This window comes from Schistosoma haematobium, chromosome 4, assembly GCF_000699445.3.
Source record: "Schistosoma haematobium chromosome 4, whole genome shotgun sequence".
NCBI classification, from domain to species: domain Eukaryota; kingdom Metazoa; phylum Platyhelminthes; class Trematoda; order Strigeidida; family Schistosomatidae; genus Schistosoma; species Schistosoma haematobium.
The window spans coordinates 39861801-39887380 of NC_067199.1; the positions used below are offsets into that span (position 1 = coordinate 39861801).

Here is a 25580-nt window from a genome sequence, read left to right on the forward strand (position 1 = left end):
AATTAATGAATGCATTTTGTTTTTACAACTGAACTATAGAGTTTCTTTTAGTGTACGGATTTCTTGTTCAAATATGTTGATAATAAGTTTGGATCTTGGTAATAATATCAATACTTATTGAATTGGAAGTAGATTCAGCATGATCAAAATGTTTTTCCCATGAAAACTTTTCATCCCAAATTAGATTAGGCCTTTTTTCTCTGAATCACTGTCATTTATCAATCAGTTAGTTATAGTACACCTTGCATACTACTGAAGTAAATGTAAATGAATATTGCTTCATGGTACTATATTTTTTCAATAGTCGTTTCTAATCATATTGCCCAATTTAATAATGAAACATTTGCCATGTAGAAAAGGCTAACAAGTAGAAAACATTTTTGTGCCTTTCTATTCATACCTTTTAGGATTTAGTTGTATAGGTTTAAGCTGGTGGCTATTGTTGGCTGGCCAAAATTCCTAAGAAGAAAAACTAATATTTCCATGTCCTAGTACTGTATGAATAAATCTAACGATGTAAAAAATATTTTCTCGATTCGAAGAATCTTTTGAGGAAAAGAACATTTAATGATTTGATACTTGAATACTTGACACTAACTTTATAATCCTTGTGAGTGATACCTTCCATGCTTCTTATTTGAATCAACTATTTGATATATGACTTTCAGTGAAATCCAGAAAAGGCATTTCGTTATATAATAAATAGCGACAGAACAAACTACATCCTTTCATATCACCACTGCAATGCACGTATGTCCAGATGAAAAACTCTAGATAAGATTGAATGAACCTCCGAGATTTCACCGCTTACTTTTATCTAACTATGATATCGAAATATCCATGATAAACTATTCATATTAATTAAAATAATTCATTTGTTTGTATTTAGTGAAATGACCATTTGGTTAATGGCAGACAGAACTTATTAAACACCTGTTTCATAATCTTAAAATTAAAAGATTAATCTTTTGTTCTTCTTCTTTTTCCTTACAAGGATGAGTTGCTTTGCTGTGTGTTTCAGCATTATAATTATTATCATGTGGTTAAATATTGACTTTATCATTTAATTTGTTACCCAGTGAATAAATTTTTAAATCTCTACATGTTTGGTCAGTGTATTTTTTTTTAGCAAGTTAGTTTTCTATGGGATGAGGTCACTAACCTCATGCCCAACCCTCCTGCTTTATCCTGACATGGGATTGGCAATAACCTCAGAGTGGCTCCAGATGGAGATAAATCTCTAAACAATAACATAATTTTCTCAGGAGAAAATCTGAAAATAAGGTTTTACTTTTTAAAAAACATGTAGTAATACAATTAGTATTTCTTTACTTCAGAATGATAGAGTATTTCTTATTATTGACATTATATTTATACTTTGGATATCTGAACGAGTTCACTAATGTTGACAATGATTCAAACTTAATTTGTAATGATTTTGATAAAGATCTGTATAGCTATAGAATATCCATCTTTTAAGTTGAATATTGTAATACAACTTATATGTAGAAAGAATTGAATATTTGATAGGTGTAAAACTTTCACTTTTACTATATTGATGACAACAATTAATCATTCGTTAAAATTACAAATATTCTTAACGCTATAGAAAGATATTTTTTTGGTTCTCGTTCTATATAGTGCAAGAAAAAAGTCATTCATTTTTGATTTTTGCACAAAACATTCAAAAGTGGATCCTAGCAACCCGGCTGACTCATCCCCCCTCACACTGTACTATTACCTCGATTATCATAAATTTTCCAAAGTAACCACTTCACTCCTCCTATATGCCCTGGTACGACCGAGAGTGGGGAGAGTCAACTCTCTCTCCAAATTCTCTCACATGGCCACCTGCATATAACCATTTACAGGGAAGATCTACTCACTGCATTCTCACGGCATTACTGTTGTTTATGAAATTGAGAGAACGAACAGCAAGTGTTCGGCACTTTAACCGGGTTGGTGGAAACGGAGAGTCCACTCGGGGTAGTTGGAAAACCCTGATTCAAAACCAATAGTGTACATGAGATTCAGGATCCTGAAGGAACAAATGGCGTATGAACCATATGTTGGTCACTGGCTACCATGAAACTGCATCGCTCCACTGTCTTATGCATCAGACGTTTATGTCGAAGGATCGGGACGTGACCCCCTAAGAAAATCACCCGCTTTGGTTTGTACACCCGTGCAGTATCCCAGTCCTCACACAAATCGAATGATTTATGTGGCGCATATGTATTCGGTGACTCTTTGTACCAATATTCATTTGTTCAAATAAATAAATAAACCACTTCATTTTTAATCACTTTGAAGAAATTTACAACTATTAGGTTTGCTAGGGTCTTTTACAATCTATCGTCAATGTCCACTTAAAATTGTTTAGGTGAGACTATAATTTATGGACGACCTTTTAGCGACGCTGAAGTGACCTTGAGAGTGAACAACTTCTAATTAGGACTAAATGAGGGTTATAAAACAGTTAGAATTCGCATTTACAGTTGATGATTAGGTTTAGGAATTAGATTTAGGGTTTTCATCACGAACTGACATCAGTTATAATGCCAAAACTCTATTTCGCCAAATGTATGAATGAATTCCGCGCCCAAATTCGTAACTCGTTATCATATATCTGATTGGTTCGTCCATAAATTATAGTCTCGTCATTGTTTACCTTACCAAATCAAATTTCTATCATTTAACATAAAGAAAGTCGAATTTAAGTTTATCCATTTTTCAAAACTAATGAATTTTAATAACTTATGTATTTCTATTATTTTTTTTCTTCAGAAATCACCTATATTACGGTTGCTTTAATCAGCTAATAAAGGAAACAATGTCATTTATTTGTAAAAAATCATCCTACTTATTATTCAATCTATTTTTCTATAATTTTATTCATATTTATAATGTTGTTAATTTTTCCGCTTCGGCTGTGCATCAAACGAATACCACAATGTATCTTACATCTGGATATGATTCTTCTCATTCACTTCACTTTCCACCATCAACTATTTCTTCTTCTTCTTCTTCTTCTTCTTTGTCGTCGTCGTCTTCGTCATCTACAGAACAAGATCAATTAAATTTATTCCATCTAATTGAAGAATCTCCAAATGGTACAGAGATTATTGGTGTATCTAAATATTTACATCAATATATTTCAGTTAGTTTACAACAGTTTCTTACAATGAATAATATAAAAATAGATGTCAATAATAAAAATTTCTTAAATAATGATAAGTTTCAATTTAATTTTCAATTACTCGATATACATGATCCTTTAACAAATGCATTACATTTAGATCCAATAAATGGTAAATTAACAATTCAAAAACGTATTGACCGTGAATCTATATGTAGCGGTGGTAGTGTAAACGGCAATGGTATCAACAATAACATTATGATTGGTAGTAGTAGTAGTAGTCATAGTAGCAGTTCACAATTTCCATTGAATAATCGTCCATCAATATTTTTACAAAATAATAATAATAATAATCCTATGAATAGGATATCAATTAATTTAAATAAAAAATGTATTAAAACATTGAATATTTTATCAACAATACAAATAATAGAATTAAATGAAGTCAATATTAAAAAAATACCTATCAATTTATTGATTATCGATATAAATGATAATAAGCCAATATGGTTATCAATTAATAATGGAATCAATTATAATAATAATAATAATAATCATTATAATTATACTACTACTACTACTAATGGTAATAATAATCATAATGATATACCAAATATCATTGTACAAATATCAGAGACACCAAATAATATACAAATAATGCATGGAATAGATGATCATTCGTCAAGTATAAAACAAAGATATCAACAATCACGAATCAATTTACCACGTGCTTATGATCCTGATGAAGGAATTAACAGTCAATTAACATATCATCTTCAATCAATAAAGAAATCATTAGATTATAAACATAATTATGATATTAATCAATCCAATAATCATAATGATGATGATATTCCATTTATGATAGAAGATATACCTAATAGACCATTAGAATTAATTCCAACTATAAATTTAGATTATGAATTAAAACAAAATTATGAATTTTATTTATTAGCTATAGATTCTGGTTTACCTAAACGAACTGGTACAGCATTAATTAAAATCAATATTATTGATATTAATGATCATTCACCAATATTTAATCAATCAATATATTATCCATTAAATCAATTTATTAGTGAAAAAACATTACCTGGTACAATTATCATAAATTTAACAGCAACAGATCAAGATGTATCATCCATAAATAATCGTATACATTATACAATGATTCCTGGTACATTAGCTATGAATTATTTTAATGTACAATCAAATGGTTTAATTATATTAAAACGTTGGTTAGATTATGAAACTATGGAAACAAGTACAATAGATAATCAAATTATATTAAATTCATTATTGTTTAATAAACCAACACAAACAACACCATTAAATAATAATAATAATAATAATAATAATAATAATAATAATAATAATATAGATATTAATACAAATCAAAATTATAAAAAACAATTTATATTTCAAGTGAAAGCTGTCGATTCTGCACCTCAACCATATGAACTTACTAGTACTGCTGTAGTTATCATTCCTGTAATTGATGAGAATGATGAAGCACCAATTATAACTGTGAAATTTCTTGGTACATCAGAAATGACAAGTTATGGTGAAACAGGTAGATAAATGGTATTATTAAGTTATAATATTCTATTCATTACTTAACTACAAAATGGAGTTGATAAATTGGGAACCTCATTAAGTGATTATAAGGTTTGATTGATTTAGATAAGTATATTGTAAACAAGTTATAATTAACTGGTCACTAAATAGTGACCATTGTATTGTTTGTCTAGTCATTTGTTGCTGGTTGAATTCTATAGATTAAGATATAATATGGTTCCTAGTCTAATTCACTCAACAATGTATGGAGTTTGTTTTGATACTGGATGGCTGAAGGTAATCATCAGAAAACCATGTATTGCTAGTTGGCATCCGACCTCAGAGTGTACACACATCTTAAAGGGAATGAGACTATATGGTAGATTCGAACCAGGGTGAGGTTTTCAAATACTCACTGTTTAATCAAAATAACTGTTTGTCATTTAGGAGGCCAGTTACGGCTGAAATATCTCATTGGTAACGCCTCAGACTGAAATGAGATAATTTGGGCTAAAATCCGTCAGGGTACTAGTTCTCTCAACACATTAGGTGCAACATGTTGACGACCATTAACTGGAACAAAATCTAGGTATTAAGTTTTCTGTAGACTATGTTCAATAGTCTAACGCATAAATTACTGATGACACTAAATTCAATCAGAACAGAGACTGTAGATGATGTGGTAATTTCTCACGTTTTTCAAGCTTCCTTCTCTAGTGTGATAACATTTCACTGTTTACATTCCTAATTACAATTATCCAGTTAACTGGTAATTAAACTCATTTTTTGGACTTGAAAATGCTCATCCACAATCTCATGTATAGGATCAGGTCTAGAATCTTCACCTCTTATAAAAAGTACATCAGTTAACTATATAGATGCTTATCTATAACGAAATGCAAGACAGGTACTCTAGAGTTTAGTGAACATCTATGACCTGTGTAACTCATTACAATTGAATGCAATTCATCACTCTACATCAACTTCATTGATTACAAAAAAGCATTTGATAGCGTGGACAGGACAACACTATGGAAACTCCTTCGACACTGCGGAGTGCCTCAGAAGATAGTCAATATCATACAGAGTTCATATGATGGATTACACTGCGAAATCGTGCATGGAGGACGGTTGACAAAGTCGTTCGAAAAGAAGACCGGTGTCAGGCAAGGTTGCTTACTCTCACCCTTTCTCTTCCTCCTGGTGATCGACTGGATCATGAAGACGTCAACATCCGAAGGGAAACACGGGATACAGTGGACTTCTAGGATGCAGTTGGACGATCTAGACTTCGCAGATGATCTGGCCCTTGCATCCCAAACGCAACAACAAATGCAGGAGAAGACGAATAGTGTAGCAGCAGCCTCAGCAGCAGTAGGTCTCAATATACACAGGTGTTTATCAATAGCTGTTTACGCAAAATACTTCGGATCCATTGGCCGGACACGATCAGCAACAACCTATTGTGGGAGAGAACAAACCAGATCCCAGCGGAGGAAGAAATCAGGAAGAAGTGCTGGAAGTGGATAGAACACATATTAAGGAAAGCACCTAAGTGCGTCACAAGACAAGCCCTCACATGGAATCCTCAAGGTCAAAGGTGGAGAAGGGGAAGAACAAAGAACACATTACACCGGGAAATGAAGATAGACATGAGAAAAGTGAACAAGAATTGGATGGAACTAGAAAAGAAGGTGGAGGACAGAGTGGGTTGGAGAATGCTGTTCAGCGGCCTATTCTCCATTAGGAGTAACAGGCGAAAGTAAAGTAAGTGTAACTCATTAAAAAATAGTGAAACGTTTGCTCTCCAGTATAATCCAATGATATCTGTTCTATTTTTCTAGAATAAAAGAAGTTTATAAATCCGTAAATCCCAAGTCAACTATTGAACATTCACATTGTTCGGATCTTCAGTCAGATCTCATATGAGGTCAATAGCCTTGTACTTTGTCTCAGTTCACAATAATAATATTTAGATTCTAACGGCAAATGATTTATTGGTGAGCAAACTAACTCTCAACCTGATAAATCGGATATCATTACACCAAATCTTTTTATTTTGTTAAATTCAAACAGTGATACTCAATGTTAATTGATTTAGTATGTAAACAACGTTTACTACGTTCAAAGCTAACAACCAATTCTCATTGAATCTCATCTCTCTTCACCTATATTTTCTTTAAAATAAACTCAAAGACAAAGTATTTGCATTGTATGATGTTTCTAATTTTGATACGATGTTAACTGTCTACACAGAAAAATTGTGAACTTATTTACTCGTTTATGTTTAAGCCAACAAATAACGCTAGTCTTTATTACCAAAGGTTATATTTAGTGCCTATTTTCGTGATTAGATAAACATCGACTGGTCCTCCGCTATCTAAGTCAAAGACAGTGTCATTGATCACAACTAAAAAAATATTGTTAGTATTGTATAGTATGAACCTTTTAGGATAGTTACATATATCAGTCACTTCAAGTACATTATTTCTAACTAAAATTTATGGTGTAGGAGTAGGTTGAAAGAAAGCTAGGGGCGCCCAGACTAAAACATGGCACAAATCCATGAAGTCACTAATAAGTGAACTGAGCCATGTTGGTAGATGTAGACTACCTGGTTGGGATCCGCCAGGCGATAGTAACCGATGGTTAGAGACCTTTAATGACATGGCTCAAAATCGTTTTCAGTGGCGCAGGTGCATCCACTCTTTGTGTTCTCCCAAATTCTAATCTTCTGAATTCTTCATGTCCTTTGTTTTTCTCTTTCCAAATTTATTTCACTAGATTATACTCATTGAATAACCTCTTCAAACCCTAATCTTTTCGATTACTGATTATACTTTTACTTCCTCTACTGTAGGAAGCAATTTCCTACAGGTGTAACTCTAAGCTATTCTCTAGACCGTCGAACACAGAGTCTTGGTCTAGCCAAAGTCAGAACAAGTAAGCTATTTGGCTTGATAAACTTTATCTGTTTCTAAAACATAAATTAACACCGTTAGTATACAGAAATAACATACCGAATAGTAGCTAGAGGATAGGAAAAATGAGTCAACAAGGCAAATAATGTTTTATAATGAACATAAAATTGTGATTGGCGAATAAACAAGACATAGTCATACAATGTCAAAGAAAGTTAATGTGGTGGTCGGCGTTTCACTTTATCATTGGTGAGTTCGTTTATCGATCACACCTTACATCTGTCACTACGGGATTTGAATCGGCAACTGCATCTCTGTGCTAATATGTTATGGCAACTCGAACTGATGTACGTACATACGAAGTTCTACGTTGTTACTGACTGACTGGCTGACTGAAACTTTATACACTTCAGAAGTAAGAATCATTTTACAATGATTTTCAGCAAGTACAAAAAACAAACAAACACTACACTGATTTAGATAAAAAGAAAAGACATCAAAATCAATATTATTCGTCTTCTATTTACAATCGTCATTTGAATTTCAATAGTTTACTATTAATTGCTTAAATTAAAATTCCATGTTTTAGTTTGATATAGAATCGGGATAACTATTATTATCTTGACTAAAATATGATATTTGGATTTACTTCAAGTAGATAGGTATATATATATATATATATATATATATATATATATATATATATATATATATATATATGAATATCAACTATATATCTTATTGTAGGCCACTACACATAGAATTTGGACATTTATATTTATACATTATTTAGGGAAAAAAACATTTTTCTTTTCAATAATTAATAATTTAATTTAATCGTCGAGGTTATGAGTCAATTGAAACAAGATCACCATGGAAAACCTGAAAGCACTAGACGGCCATTTCATTCTATTGTGGGACTACTCAACAGTGCGCATTCACGATCCTACCTCGCGAGATTCTAACACAGGGCCTATCAGTATCGCACGCAAGCGCTTAGTCACTAGACCACTGAGCCGGCCGATGTCCAACCATGTTAATATCTAAATTCAACTAATCCACGAAATTGAGAGACACATGCACCTTTTTCATCAGTGAGTTACTATCTCACAACTGACCCAGCTGAACTCCACTGGTTATCGCTTATCACTAGAACTCCATGAAATACCTTTTGAAGCCAGTCACTAAAGAGCAAATGTTAATTCATATCAGAAGGGATTTTTGTGAATATTATAGTGATTTTAATGATTGAGATCATGATTCAATTGAAGTAAGACCACCATGGAAAACCTGGAAGCACTGGACGGCTATTACGTCCTATTGTGGGACTCCTCAGCAGTGTGCATCCGTTTATTTATGTATTATTCAAATCAAATTCGAAGAAAAAATTACTACCTTTTATTAGTTTTTAATTTATACCCAAAAAACAGAGTAAATTCATTAGTTTTTGCTGTATGTTTCAGACTTATCTGTAGTGTATACCTCGTTCATTTGATATTCATGTAAATACGACACTTGCTGATAAATAAATTGATCTTGAATGCCGTTACATGTATGAGGAAAGTTGTCACATCTAAGTTACCCAAACAATTGTAGGATACTTCTTGAAGTACGTGAAAAAGAAACCAGGTTGGGAGTGGTTTTGACAACCTAAGGGTGTGACCTTCAAGCACACGGGACAGATTATATACAGGCTTTTATTGATTAGTTCTTAATATATTAGCTTTTAATTTAAAGGTCTTACTGCTTGAGACTGAAATAAACGGGACAAGGTGGGGAGTATTACATCTAAACCCAAAATTTTCCACAATACCCTCTTTTCGTTTGAGGTGGGCAGGGTCACAACAGATACTGATTTCATAGTAAATATACTATTATTCAATCATGGAAGGTTAAAGTCAATTGTTTTATATTACTTAACACATTAATGCATCAGATTATTTCAATTATATAAAGTAGATCAAATAATTAGTCAGTCAACTTGATTTTTATTACTCTAGGAGTTGTCAAAGAAAATGTTCAACCTCCTATTCAATTAGCCTATGTACAAGTTCGTGATCCAGATTTCGATGGAAATGATCAAGTTAATTGTATTTTAACAGACAATGTGAACTTTTCATTGAAGCCAATTAATTCACTGGATCAATTTCATCAAAACAATGATAATTATCATGAAATCAATAATCATTTAGATTTACAATCATCATCACAATCAATTTCAGCTACAAAAAATGATTATATTTTAAATTTAATTACTAAACCAGATCGTGAAAAAAATCCTTTATATTATGTACGTATAAAATGTATTGATCAAGCGTCTAATTTTAATGAACAAACTATTCGATTACGTGTATTAGATATGAATGATGAACAGCCAAGATTTCAAAAATCAATATATCGATTTGATCTACCAGAGAATAGTGATAAACAATTGAAACCATTAGGATATTATCGATTGGATAAAACAAGTAATACTTATTTAACAAATCAAACATCTACAATAAAAGAAATTGTAGATGAACGGAAAGAATATAAATCTGAAGGAATGGATGATCGTTATGAATATCGAATAGGTCGTGTACTAGCAGAAGATAATGATCAAGGTGAAAATGCACGTGTTGAATATTATTTAGATGAGTACTTTTTAGAAATACGATCATCAGTTAGTTCAGTTCTACCTTCAGCTTATTTATTGATTAATAAACAAACTAGAGTAGAAGATAAGAACTTATTTATTTATCATAATGAAAATAATAATAATAATAATGATAATGATAATAATAATAATATTGAACATAGTCATGAACTAGTCAGAGTTGATCAATTATTCCGTATTGATTCACATACTGGTATATTATATGCATTGAAAAAATTTGATGGTGAAAATGTCGACATGTTTCGTTTTAATGTATTCGCTTTAGATCAACCAAATCAATTAACATCAATTCGACATAGTGGAACAGCTATAGTTGAAATCAAAATTACAGATGTTAATGATTGGCCACCATTATTTATATTAACAAATCAATCTAATATTAATCATACAGATACTAGTACTACTAATAAGGATAATATAAGTAGTATGAAAAATAAACAACAATATTTTAATAATTTATTTAAAAATGAAAATTTTATTATTGATAATCATTATCAAAATGAATTACATTTTGTTAATAATTATGTATTTCATATAAAAGAGAATAAACCAGCTTATTGGTTAGTTGGACGAATTATGGCAATTGATTTAGATATTGAAAGTAAAGCAATGACATACAATAATAATAATAATAATAATAATAATAATAATAATAATAATAATAATAATATAAACAAGATATCTCCTTCATCTAAAACACCATTCATTTCATCATCTTTATCATATATTACATTAAGAATATCAAATGATTCACCATTAATAATACGTCGAACATTTAATTTACATGCTACAAATGGTTATTTAAGAACATCAATGACATTAGATCGTGAAAAACAACATATTTATATATTTAATGTTATTGCTTATGATGGTAATCCATCTACTGTAACATCACAAACATCAACAGCTACAGTAACTGTAATTGTAGATGTAAGTAATATGGATGAATTTATTATATTAATGTATTCAGACACATCTATTTTTTAGATGAATGAAAATATATATCACAATAATTATTCGTTTCATACTCAAGTATCTAATATTTTGTACAAAGGTTATGAATAAGAAAAGTAAGGTGTATTTTAAATAGAGCTCCGCCTTAAGCCCCTCTGGGGCTACCGCTGGCCCCAAGCCTGATAAGGGAAGAGGGTTGGGCATGGGGTTAGCAACTCCATCCTGTAGAAAGCTAACCCGCTAAAAAAACGCTAACCAGAAAAAATTATTTAAACCACTTAAACTCTGCTCTGGGAGTCAGAAGGTCTTTATTTAGAAGAGTTATGACACCGCATGGTGAAAGCCGAATTCCTTCGGAAGCTACGAGGCTGATGCTCCTTCTGACAACCATAACAACCATTTATTTTGGCACATGGAATGCTCGTACAATGTGGGAGACCGGGAGAGCCTTTCAAATCGCTGCGGAATGGCATTTTAAATAGAATAAAATATATATGAGGTTAGTGACACGGAAAGTCTGGACTGTTGTATTTCCTACCTAGAATTGTTTGTTCTGGGTTAGATCCTTAGTAAGGTAAATTTGTACTGTTGTGATAAGTGTTAGGTTGGTCAGTTGTTTCCACTTTAATTAAACCCTATATGTAATATAAATTATATAAAATAATAATTTCACTGATTGTTTGCCCAATGGTTGTTGGCCTCTTGTAAGAATCTAACATTCCGAATCTGTCGATTAGAATTGCGAAAGTCTAAACCAATGATTATATTTGTCATATATATAAACAACATGTGAAAAATAATAAATCACATAAAGTGTAATTTACTTGGTGTTGTTTTACATGTATCTTCCTATTGTTATTTAGGACTGCAATTGATCAGTCTCTTATTGGCATTTGTTCATTCTGTGCAGATTGCCTCGATATAACCTTAAGTCACAAGCTTTTTAAGCAAAGATGGATAGTGACTAGCAGTGGAATCCGGTTTGACGCGCGTTTCGTCCTATTTGGGACTCGTCAATTGGATGTACCTGCATCGCAAAGTTGATGTTTACTCTACATAAAGTGGATTTTTGATAAAAATAGTTAACATATTAATATTAAATTTATGATAATTTTTAAATTGTGAATGACAAAACAATGACTGATGAGTAAAATAAAAACGTACAATTGCGATTGCATAACGACATAATAAGTTAGTCTAAAAATCAATTATCAAGGTTATAGTTGCATATATAAATATTTGTAATAGTTCTATTTGACTCATAGATGTGAATTGAAATATTTTTATTTGGCTTGAAAGTACATACTGTTTACTCATATAAGCTTGATTAGATCTTGATTAAACATATCAAGCCATTAACTGATACTTAATATTGAGTTAAACATGATCCTTTAAGCTCCTGGCGCGAGACTGATACGTCCTGGGTTCGAATCTCGAGGGGTGCGGGATCGTGGATGCGCACTGCTGAGGAGTCCCATACTAGGACGAAACGGCCGTCCAGTGCTTCCAGGTTTTCCATGGTGGTCTATCTTCAATTGACTCATGATTTCAATCAGTGAAATTTCTAAAAATCTCCACAAAACCCATTCTGATATTAACTAGTTGGCCATAGTAAAAGGAAAGGTTGAACATATTTCTTTTGGATGTAAAACTCTGGCTTTCTGAACCGAATAACAATTACTTCAGCCGTCTGTAGGATTCGCAGTCTGACGGAATTAGGTAGACCGCTGTTAACATGATAGATTATTGCAAAAGATTAAATTTGTATCTTTGTTCCATCTTATAATGAAGTGATTATTATAAGTAGGTTACTAAGATAGATACTAAAAGAAAATCATTATTACTATATATCGAATTTATATCCATTAAATAGAATAACACTAATTATACTAATAGTATTACAATAATAATTAACAGTTTAATCTAATTTATTTCTATTAAAGATAAAATGATTGAAAAGAAAAAAACGAAAAGGAAAAGAAAAACAATAGAATGTCTAATGAACTGTGTGTTTCATTATTATCAATTATTATTTTTGTTGTTGTATATTATATTTGAATTGAATCGGTAATAGTTTCAATAGTCTGTGTATGAAATTCACTTGGTATTGTTTTACTTGCATCTTCTCATTGTTATTTAGGACTGTAATTGATCAGTCTCATGTTGACATATGTGTATCGTGTGAGGATTACCTCGATATAGCCTTAAGTCATAAGCTTTTTAAGCAAAAATCAATAGTGGCTAGCAGTGGAATCTAGAATACGGGTCCCATCTTATTTGGAACTCGTCAGCTGGATGCACCTGCATCCTAGAATTGACGTTCGCCCCGGGGCTCGAACCCAGTACTGTTCACTGTTTGACGGCCTAATTATGAAGCTTTGATTATCAATTTAGACAAAAGCGCTCGTGCACGAGACTGATACGTCCTGGGTTCGAATCCTGCGAGGCAGGGTCGTGGATGCGCATTGATGAGGAGTGCCACAATAGGACGGAACGGCCATCCAGTGCTTCCAGGTTTTTTATGGTGGTCTAGTTTCAATTGACTCATGGTCTCAACTATTGAAATTAATACAATCTGCACAAAACCCCTTCTGACAATATTACGAGTGATTACTTTAAATAGAAGTGCATTGCATAGAAACCTATTTCTTTTACAATGTATCTAGTGAAAATAGTCCATAACTGAATGAGAGACAAACACAAATATAACTAACTAGATTAAATATGGGAGATCATATTGTGCCCAAACATCATTCTATTAAAATCCTGTTTTGATTCCACTTGTTATGGTCATTTTCATATTCTTGATCATTGGTTGCATAACTAAACGACTTTATATTTCACATAATTAGTTATCGCGATCTCCTGATCCAGTATCTAGTGTAGGGTAGTAAACTAGTGTTAATATCTAGAGTGTAATGTCTAATCCAGGTAGTTTGAATAAGACACGTGATCTACCGTTGTAAACATATATGACAAGTCAATTTGCTTTTGAAAAAGAAACATCTAAAACACAATATTTAGCATGTCATTAAGAATCTTTGAATTTTGCTGACTTCAAACTTGTTGGGAAGTTATATTAACAAGATGTAATTATATTTCTGAAGAAATTTATTCTGTTCCAAATTTTATGGACGTAAGTACTATTTCGATTAACATCTTAAGATCAATTAATATAGAAGATTAATAATCTTAATATTATTATTATTACTATTGTCATGGAGTATTATTATTTTGTAAGAAAGGATAAATGAATGAACTCTGTTATTTTGGTAAAATTATGTTGTTCAATAATAAATATCAAAAGACACAGATTATCTGTAATTTTGAATATTATGCAAACGTATTAAGTTATGCACTCAACTGGCTAATCACTAATGAACAAATAAGCAGTCGCTATGATAAATCTATCAACTAATTCTTTTACACAGGAATATTATTTCATGAGACTATTTTGATCAAATCTATCCGAAATTATTTTAGTACGACCAAGGGTGTGAAAAGTCAGCTCTCACTCTCCAAATACTCTTACATGGTCACGCGTATACAGTCACTGCCACGGAAGTCCTACTCACTGCATTCTCACGGCATTACTGTTGTTTATGAAATTGAGAGAACGAAAAGCGAATGTTCGGCACTTTAACCGGGTTGGTGGAAACGGAGAGTCCACTCGGGGTAGTTGGAAAACCCTTATTCAAAACCAATAGTGTACATGAGATTCAGGATCCTGAAGGAACAAATGGACTATGAACCAATTATTGGTCACCGGCTATCGTGAGACTGAATCTCCTGACATTGCTCCACTGTCTTATGGATCAGACCTTTATGTCGAAGGCTCGGGATGTGACCCCCTAAGAAAACCACCTGCTTCAGTTTGTGTACCCGGGAAGTATCACAGTTCACATATAAATCAAGTGACTTGTGTAGCGCATATGTATTCAATACCCCTTTGTACCAATATTTATGTATTCAAATAAATAAAATAAATAATTAGACAGACATATAAAAGTGTTCTATGTGTGTACCTATTTCAGATCGAATAGCACGTATACCTAAATAGGCTGACTAACTCAGATAAAGAGATAATCTGTAAGGAAGTATATACCTTTAGTTATCATTAATATGTCTTGCATGGATGAAGAATGACATCATTAAATCATCGAATAAAGAAATTATCGATTTTTGAACCGACGTATTTCAACTATGGGTTTCAGTTTCAGTAAGTTTACTTAAAATAAATAATTTACGATGGATTCTGATAAGTCAGTCAAAATACATTATCTCGAATAGTGTTATATTAAAGTTACTGAACCCTAATGACATAATAAATGCTTTTAAGTATGACAAAAAATCATCTGGATGAAAGATTCACATATCTGACCATTCAGAAACGATGAGCTAGTGTGTATACAATGTATACTTATGTATGAATGTACAGTTGTAAAATTGACCTTAACTAAACGTATTCTATTTGTATTCTTATGTAGTTATGTATATATTTGTCTAGCCAAGTGTTCTTCATTTGTTTGTTAAATAAATCTATGTTTCCTCGCTTTCACTTCATTGGAATGATTTATTTTTGTTGCTTCCTTGTTGTTGTAGATACATCAACTAAACTTTAATTTATTCAGTATGGCAGAATTACCATATTCTTTCATATTGATATGAAATGCATTATGGTTAAACATTTGATGTTTTATGAACGTCTTGTAATTATGGAAACTTTAAATGATCATCAGTTTAGGGTTTTTGGAGATTGTTAAGTTTTTGATTGAAATCATGAGTCGATTGAAACTAGATCACCATGGAAAACCTGAAAGCACTGGATGGCCGTTTTATCCTATTGTGGCACTCCTCATCAGTGCGCATCCACGACCCTGCCTCACAGGATTCGAACTCAGGACGTATCAGTCTCGCGCACGAGCGCTTTTGTCTAAACTGATAATCAAAGCTTCATAATTAGGCCTTCAAACTCACAAAAAATAACAAACAACAACAACATCATTATACGTCAATTATAAGATATAATTCATTTAAAATATAACAATACAGATATGATTCATTTATAAACTAACTATTAAAAACAAACAAACAAATGTAAATGTACATTCAACATGAAAGTGAATCATGTTTACTGAACAGATGTAGTTGATAATATAAAAAAAAATTAAAACAGACTAAATATATTTATTTATTTAAATAAAACATGTAACGCAAAATCTCAAATAAACCGCCAAATTTTTAAAAAAAATAAATAAAATTGATAAATGAATACAAAATGTATGACATCATTCATGGATAAACTATAGAACATCTGTGAAAAGATTTTTTTCTAGAAGATTCTCATAAATTCTAGTAAATATCTATCGTCATTATTATTTCATTTTTTTGATTGAATAATTGATGCCAATTCCTTTAAACAAAAATTTAAGAAAATCTCTGATATGTGATATATACTACTTATGTTAACAAATGTAAGTAGTGTCTAGGAACAGTCAGAATTGGAATGGTTATCAAAAGTATATTGACAAGAGAATGGGAAACAGTGAGTAATTTTTAATGACAATAGGAATGAAGGATTGATAAAGTTTATAAAAGACAACTGATGGAAGATGTGTTAATAATCTATTTAATGTATGGTTTTCCTCATCAAGACCTTATCCGTAACATATTCTCTTATATTATTGTGTAAATATAATCTGGTAAATTGACAGTGTTATACCTACTAAAATTTCCTATGACATTGATATCGATCCTCATACATTTCAGTATGAATAATTTAAGAAAATAGCAACATTAATTCACTTGGTATTGTTTTACTTTAATCTTCCCATTGATGATCTTTGAGACTGCAATTGATCAGTCTCTTATTGGCATATGTGCATACTGTGCGTATGGACTCGATATTGCCTTAATTTGAAGCAAACGGTACTGGGTTCGAGTCTCAAAGTGAATATCAACTCTGAGATGCAGGTACATCCAATTGGCGAGTCCCGAATAGGACGAGAAGCGCGTCAAACTGGATTCCACTGCTAGCCACTATCCATTTTTACATATCAACATTATAAGCAACACATATTATCCACTACTCTTAGTAGTATCTCGTCTAATGAATGTTAAATTATAAAGATTTTCGTTTTTCGGCAAAGTTCTTCTTTACGAGATAGAGTTGATAACCCCACACCCAACCCTCTTACTCTATACGGGCTCGGAACCGGCAGTAAACCTAGAAAACCTGTAAGTAGAGTTAGCTTCTTACGAATAAATACATAGTTCAATATCTTGTACGTTATATTCTCTTGTTCATATTCAAGAACGAACTTGATCAGTTTTTTTCTGATGAGTCCCGAAATGAACGACACACATGTCTTGAATTCCACTGCTGACGAACACCAATGTACTTTAATAGATACGTGTGTAAAAATTGCTTAAATGAGGCTTTTACAGCAATTAATAAAACATAAATTCTCATTTATGTTTTAATAACACAGATATTTTACTTTTCTAAAGAGATTTCCTCCCCCTTAACAAGGCACTAAATGATAATTTACCAAAGATTCTGTAAATTTTGTTTATCTTGTGTGTACCTTGCCTAATGAAGTAATTATTGAATACATTACTAAAAAGTTGTAATTAAAGTCTATATATACGTCTTATTGACTAGTTCAACACTATGGGGGTATGCTTGTGGATTGAGGGGAAACGGTTAAAAAAAATAGGGAAGTGACGAAATGTAGGCTGCGCAGTCATGTATTTATCAATTGAAAAGATGGATGTTAGTGTTTATTACGGTTTAGTTTTCCTTCAAAATTAACCAGGATATTTATGACATCAGTGGATAATTATTTTATTGTATGTATGCGAATGATGGTAGCATTAATATTAGTGGTGTGGTCGACGAAGACAGTTTTTGTGCAAAGTTAAATTCAGTGCCTTTGTAAAATACGAAAGTTATACATTAGATATATTATTCGTAGATCTTACTTCAGTTACCCATCATTCTTCTAATTCCGTTGTTATTCCTAGTGTTCTCAATTTTCTTTTCTGTTCTCTTTATTTCAACTTTCTGCTGATAAGCATTCAACTTCCAATTCCTGCTACATACTACTTGTTTTAGTTGATTAAGTTTTAGTTCAAATTTATCGCCAGTTTATAAACACTTATTTCATTTTTTATTCATATTAGAAAATCTCCTATAACCATGTCTATATAAGGTGTGAGATTATCCATCCGTTTTACAATGTCCAAAAAGTACACATTATCCCGCATTTTCGGGCATTTTTCAGTTCATTTAATGGGTGAATGGTTTACATATTAGTGCGATTTCTACTGATTTTGTGTATCTGAAGTTATCTAAATTCCAAAACGCTGGAGGAAAAATTAAAATATAGGGAAATTTTGGGCCTACATATCCCTGTCTGAAACAGAGGAACAATTGTATGTACGCCAATGACTTATTACCTTAGATATATACCTTATCAATCACAGATTCCTAGTTGCTTCTCGGTCTTTTCACTTAAAAAACTGATTGGGCAAGAGTATAGGGAACGTATGCTTCTGAATTGGATCCCGTAAATAGTAACAATCTGGATCACGGATAAATAATACTGACGATAAATATCATAGTACCTGGTGAAGGATTGTTGAGATAATTCATCGATAAATCTTAAGCGACCATAGGTATTTTGCTTAGTAATAATTCTGTGCACTGAAGAAACAGTTGCTCCTAATCTTCAACGAAACTGACACTACGTTAGGGATTTAAGCTCCTTTCATTATTATGATGTATAACGAGGTCAGTTACATTATTGCAGTATGATTGATAATCAATGGAATGATCTTTTGTTCCATATACTGATGTACTGTACTTATTGATTTATTATTTGGAATTTTTCCCTCTTTTCATTTTTTTCTTTTCCTTTCTAAAATGAAATCTCCATAAGGATGAGAATGACAATGATCCTGTTTTTATTAGACCTGCTATTTCTACTACAACATTATCATCTAAATCAAAATCAACGTTAAACTCGATGAATAATGAACTTACAAACAATATTCATAAACCATATTCTATCAATCCACTAATTAATGATAAAAAAGAAAATGAATTACAAGCAAAACAAGATGATCATTTAAAAGTTAATTGGCCCGCCTCCCATAATGATCATAATAACAATGACAATAATCCATTGAAACAAATGAATCAAGGTGCCAATAATAACGATGATAATAATTTAATACAACAAACTATACAATTCAATCATAATGATAAATCAAATATACCAGTTGTATTAGTTCATAGAAGAGAAAAAACTAATGATTTCATTAATGGTGAAGGTAATTCAAATGTATTTTAATAATGAAAGTAGTTAAGTAAGGATATTTTTCCATCTCATTTAGATAGTAACTAATGTTACGTTTCCTTAGTTGTTTTTTTTTAAGTACTTGATAGAGTTATACTGGTTAAGTCCATATCATACCAATGTAATTTTGCAATACAGATATTTTACAATTTACATAACGAACGGATCTTACTCAAAAAATCATTTAAATCTAACGAGAAATTGAAAACGGTTTCATTCTACTAAAGAGTCATTCAACTTCTTGTATCCATAATCAGATTGTGGATCGAATTTAAAAACATCAGATCTCTCAAAAAGCATTTAAGCTTTTAGACTATTAAACAAATATCCAGTGGCTAATATGTGATACGTATGGTTATTGATAATATTACTTTATCAGAATAAGGTTGTGGAGATTGTTGAGTTTAGATTGATATGATGAATGGATCAATGTTAGACCACCATTGAGAACCTAGAAGCACTGGACGTCTTGGATCTAACGTGCGAACGAATAACCTGTAGACCACTGAGCCCATATCCAACCATGGTAATGTCTAACTTTTACCAGTCCACGATATTATGCGACCGTCCATCATTGTCTTCAGTCAATAACTGTCTCACAACAGATAAGGATTAGCTCCATTGGTCAGGGCTTCTCACCAGAACTCCTAGGATTCCCTCACGAAGCTGGTCACTAGGGAGTACATGGAAATTATCTTTATGGGGTTGTAGAGATTGTTAAGGTTTTGATTGAGATCATGAGTCGACTGATGTTAGACCACCATTTAATAAGATTAAACAAAAGTTGAAAAATGCATATTGAGGAAATAAATATCCTTGAATTGGTTGCTTAAAGTGAACTATTTTTCATTTTGAACTGAATATACTGGTGTTTTTGGAGATTGTTGAATTTCATAGATATCTATAATCAACCAAAGTAGATTAGATAGTCGTTGAGAACCAAGAAGTACTGGATAACTGTATCGTCCTACATGGTACTCCTCAGTATTAGGCATCTACGACCCTATCTGAGATCGAAAACATGACTTTCAGTCGCTACAGAGAGCGTTTGGTCTTTAGATTGCTGAACTAACTTCTGAAGGCCTGCGTTTTTATGTCCAATGAACTTTACTGTATTACACAACCATCTCCTGATATCATTGGTGGGTAACTGCATTGCATACGACTTTGGTCCCCGATGGAGTTGAATTAGTACACTTCTGTAGAGTTCCGTACTACGCCGAAACAGATATCTAGTGTTTTCTGGTTGTAAAAGTTTATCAAACTGAAATCAGTTCGTGATGAATTATTTATTGAAATAATCAACGGCAATTTCAATGTTTTAACGCTGAATGATACTGAAGGTTAGTTTCAACAGATTGTGAATTTCTATTAGTTTGTGATGAAAACTATGTATATCACTCTGTTCATTAAACACCTTAATCAGTAATCTAACCCCATTATATCTCTAGGTGAAGCTTCCAGTTTAACCGAATCTAGACCATTGCTACAAATTGAAGCCACTGATGCTGATATTGATGAAAATGCTAAAATTACTTATGAAATTGGAGCTGGAAATACAGATAGTTTGTTTGTTTTAAATTCAGATACTGGGGTTCTGTCTTTATCGCCTAATCTCTATTCAAAATCTGATCATTTTATACAACCATTATCACAAAATACAAACCTGAATCAAAATCCTATAAATCCTATCACATATGTTCTACGTTTCGAAGCTTGTGATCACGGTTTACCGAAACGTTGTGCTTCACCCATTTGGGTACAGTTAGTAATTGATCCAAATGAATTTCCACATCTTGTTAGATTACCACATTTAACAAATCCTCTAGATCCATCTTTAGTTACTAACCATAAAAAATCAAATGATCCATCTTCTTCAGTAGATCAACAATTCATTGGTTACATGAAACAGTCTAATACAGCAATGTTACCTGGTCATGTTAATTATAATTCAAATATTAACAATCATGACAATAATAACATTGATTTAAATAGAAAAACGAATGGTAATTTCCATGGACAAGAAAATTCTGTTAGTAATAATAAACGTTATCCACCAAAATTTGCCCAATTTAAAAATATTTGGGATATAAAATCTTCACTAGATCATCAACCGTATGATAAAAATGTTAGAAATCAATACTCTTCAAGTAACCAACAGTTATCCGATTCAAAATTCAGAAAACATCCAGGTATAATGCAACAATATCCAAATGGACATGATGAAAACTATATAACTAATAATAATAATAATCATAATCATGGAAATAATCAATCTAATAGTTTTGTCATCAGTGAAGTTGCAGTAGTTTGCTTAATAATCGTATTTATTATTTTATTGATCGCTATAATGGTATTGATTTATTTGACTAGGCGGAAAACACTTTTATTACCAGTACCTACTTCTAAATCCTACTTGAAAGGTGAGTTCAATTTGATATAACCTTTTTTGATTGAGATCATGAGCCGATTGATGTTAGACCACCACCATTGGAAACCTGGAAGCACTGGACGGCCGTTTCGTCCTATTGTGGGATTCCTCAGCAGCGCGCATCCACGATCCCGCTCCGGGGATTCGAACCCAGGGCCTTCGGTCTCGGGCGTGAACGCTTAACCAACTGGACCACTGAGCCGGCATCCAATGGTGATAGTGTCTAACATCAATCAATCCACGAAATTGCGCAACCGAATTCCGTTGTACTGAGGTAGATACCTGTCTCTACCCGACATGGATTAGCTCCACTGGTCACGGCTTCTCACTAGAATTCCGAGAATTCCCTCACGAGGCTAGTCACTAGTGAGCACACTTTGATTACTAGTATAGGGGTTGCGGAGATTGTTAAGTTTTTGATTGAGATCATGAACCGATTGATGTTAGACCATCACCTTTATTATTATTATTATGTACTAACAGATAGGTTTTAGTAGTAAAATTACATTTGTTAAAATTATTGCCGTGTAAGGCATGTATATATCAGTGTGATGACATAATAGAGGATCATTTTCTATTTTCATTGTTCGTATAAGTTTACAAAATCAAATATCACTGTTCATATGTTTACAACCAAACTAACTGAGCATAAATTTACCGAAGAAGGTTTATAGTGTATATTAATAAGTGGTATCAACAATTCAGAATTCTGAATCCATGACTTTTGGCTAATAGCCAAAAAATAACTTTACGACTATAGTAAATCAGTTGATGAAACTGATTCGGTCAGTAGTATGAAATGAATAACAAATTTGGGTGATTTTATTTCCGAATACCTAAGTATGGGTTTAAATAATTATTATGTCTTGATAATACTATTTGCTATTATGGTTTCCGGTTGGCCTAAAATACTTGCGTATTAAAACGAAACTAATCTATTCCTATACTCATAGTTCTATTGGCGACTCTCTAACTACAGTTGACATACGACATTTCAACGCTCAATCGCTAACATAAGAAGAAAATGAAGTGTAAGAAAAGCATATGATTCATGTAGGACAACTTAAAATTAGTCACACAGAAAGTTAGCGTACTAAAAGTAGTGATATCTAATTAGAAAAGACCAAATGTCACCCAAAAGACTGAAGTAGAAAGAAAATCAAATACCTTTTAGATTATTAGTAAATATTTAGCATTATCAACAACAAAATAACAAGTAATCTTTGATCTCCTTAGCAAACGTAATAAAAATGTCAAAGCATAGTTAACTTTATGCTCTTTGTCAAACTTAACTTCAATGGTCATTCTTGAGTTAACTCTTAAGAAGAAACTGTGCTTATGTAACAATCTTTCGAGATCTTCTGTTCATTCTACAATGACTCCTGGTATTCTATTGTACTAGCTACATTTGAATTTTTTAAACCTACCGGAACAAGCCTAACTTATGATTTTTTAAAAAAAATGTTAGACATTAACTTCTAGTAAATGGTTGACAGTAAATATCAAAAAGACTGTCGTAATATCCTTCCATAACTTCTATATGTTTACAAATCAGCTCTGCATGTAAGTTCATCATTCAAAGTAAGATAACCATTGACAAAACTAATGATAAACATATCCACTGAATTATTAGATCATCCATATGGATCATTTCATTGTTTTGTTTACATTGATATCAACAATGATTTGTTTATATCATAGAGAGTAAATAAATCATCAATAAACACAAGCATATATCTAATAAATAGATCTTTTTAAAAAAGAGGGGGGGGGGAGAAAGAAGAAACAAATAGCCAAGTTCTTTCTTTTCATAACTCATATATTTATTACTTGGCAACTTTCAAATCGTAAATAAAACAAACAGTTTGTTTATACATAAAAGTAATTGTTATTGTAATTGAAAGAAAATAAAAAAAATTGACACAAACTTATAAACAGTTAGTTTTACAAATTGACTTAAGTTACAAGCATTATAAACAAAGATGAATAGTGGGTAACAGTGAAATCCAGTTTGACATGCGTTTCGTCTTATTTGGAACTCTTCATCTGGATGTACATTCATTCCACAATTGATGTTCACTCCGGGAGTGACTCGAACCCAGTACTGTTCGCTTTGAACGCCGTTGAGTTATCCATTTAGCTACTGAGTTTTCATAGCCACTTGCTTGTGTAATAGGAGAACGTGATGATATTTGAGGTGAATGGTACTGGGTTCAAGTCCCAGAGTGAACATCAACTCTGAGATGCAGGTACATTAAGCTGAAGAGTCCGAAATAGGACGAAACGCGTATCCTAACTTTCATTGCTAGCCACTATCCATCTTTACCATCCTTATACTTTTTAAGAAAAAACAACTATTTACTGATAGAATTTAACATTAGGTTATAATTATAAAATCATGTATTAACTTGTACGTAAATCCCTTAATATTGAATAATTGATGAGAACACAGATTTTCACAAGTAAAATTATTTGAAAAAGATAAATAAGAATGATTACTAGATAACATTTTGTAGTTAATAAAATTTGTTAAAACCGAATTAAGTCCGATACGATAACTTGAGTAATACTTTATAACACTGATGAAAGTGAACATCTATATCGTCTTTAAGCGTTCTCGCGAGACTGAAATGCTTAAATCAGTATTCTGAGTATTCAATCGTGGATGCGTACTTTTGAGGAGTCCCATACGAGAATGAAACACCGTCCAGTTGTTTCAAGTTTTTGATAGTGGTCTAATATTGGTGGGTTCATGATTTCAATGAAATTCAATTGAAAGTTAGACACTGTGATGAACAGGATAAGAAATGCACACATATGCGCTTACATAAAAACAGTCAAGGTTGATAAGCGAATAATTAACAAGGTCAAAATGTAACTAGATTGGTCTATCCGGAAGCTAGAATAAACTATGTAGGCTCGATATAGAGCCAGCCACTACAACTTAAATTAAGATGTTATGGTGTTGGATGTAGCTGATAGGACCTCATTCTTGACGTAAGTTTTGTACTAGTTGGCACACGTCAGCAACTAATACCCATGAAGCCATGGTAACTAATATTTACGAAATCTAATTGAACTCAATTGTTTTCAGTAAACACCTAAACTACATAACTTACATTATTTATTCTAACCAATAATTTAAATATTGTTTACTAAAGTCTACTCACCACATTTTTTTCTTAACTACTTATGATAATTAATTTTAGACGGTACTTTTAGATCGAATCCAAACAGTTGTAACTTAAAAAGTAATCAAGACAATAATGAAACGATATGTGCAGTAAGTTTGATTATTTTTAAATGATTATGGAAAACTTCTCTATTTTCAAATATGAATCAAGTTGATTATTAACTAATAGGTATTATGTAATAATTAGGAGTGATCAAATTGTTTCAACTCGACAAAATTGAATTATTAAAGTAGTAAGCTAATCTGATTCAATACGATGGATATTCTAGCAATCAACTTTTATCCACTTTGTCATTGTTGTGAATTAATAGTTTATAGTTTTGCTATGCCCAAAGCCGCCAATCAAATGCAGGGAATTATCGAGGA

General features: G+C 32.0%; 1 protein-coding gene across 1 annotated transcript in view; it reads left to right on the top strand.

Moving 5' to 3' along the window:
- Positions 1-25580, top strand: part of CDH2_1 (Chromodomain-helicase DNA-binding protein) — a 55327-nt gene that overhangs the window by 15628 nt on the left and 14119 nt on the right. Inside the window, exons 2-6 of the mRNA XM_051208238.1 lie at positions 2788-4712; positions 9618-11203; positions 19171-19564; positions 21042-22013; positions 25231-25304. Of these exons, the coding sequence (XP_051066984.1) occupies positions 2834-4712; positions 9618-11203; positions 19171-19564; positions 21042-22013; positions 25231-25304 (4905 nt within the window). The 5' untranslated portion in view covers positions 2788-2833. The remainder of the gene's footprint in view (positions 1-2787; positions 4713-9617; positions 11204-19170; positions 19565-21041; positions 22014-25230; positions 25305-25580) is intronic.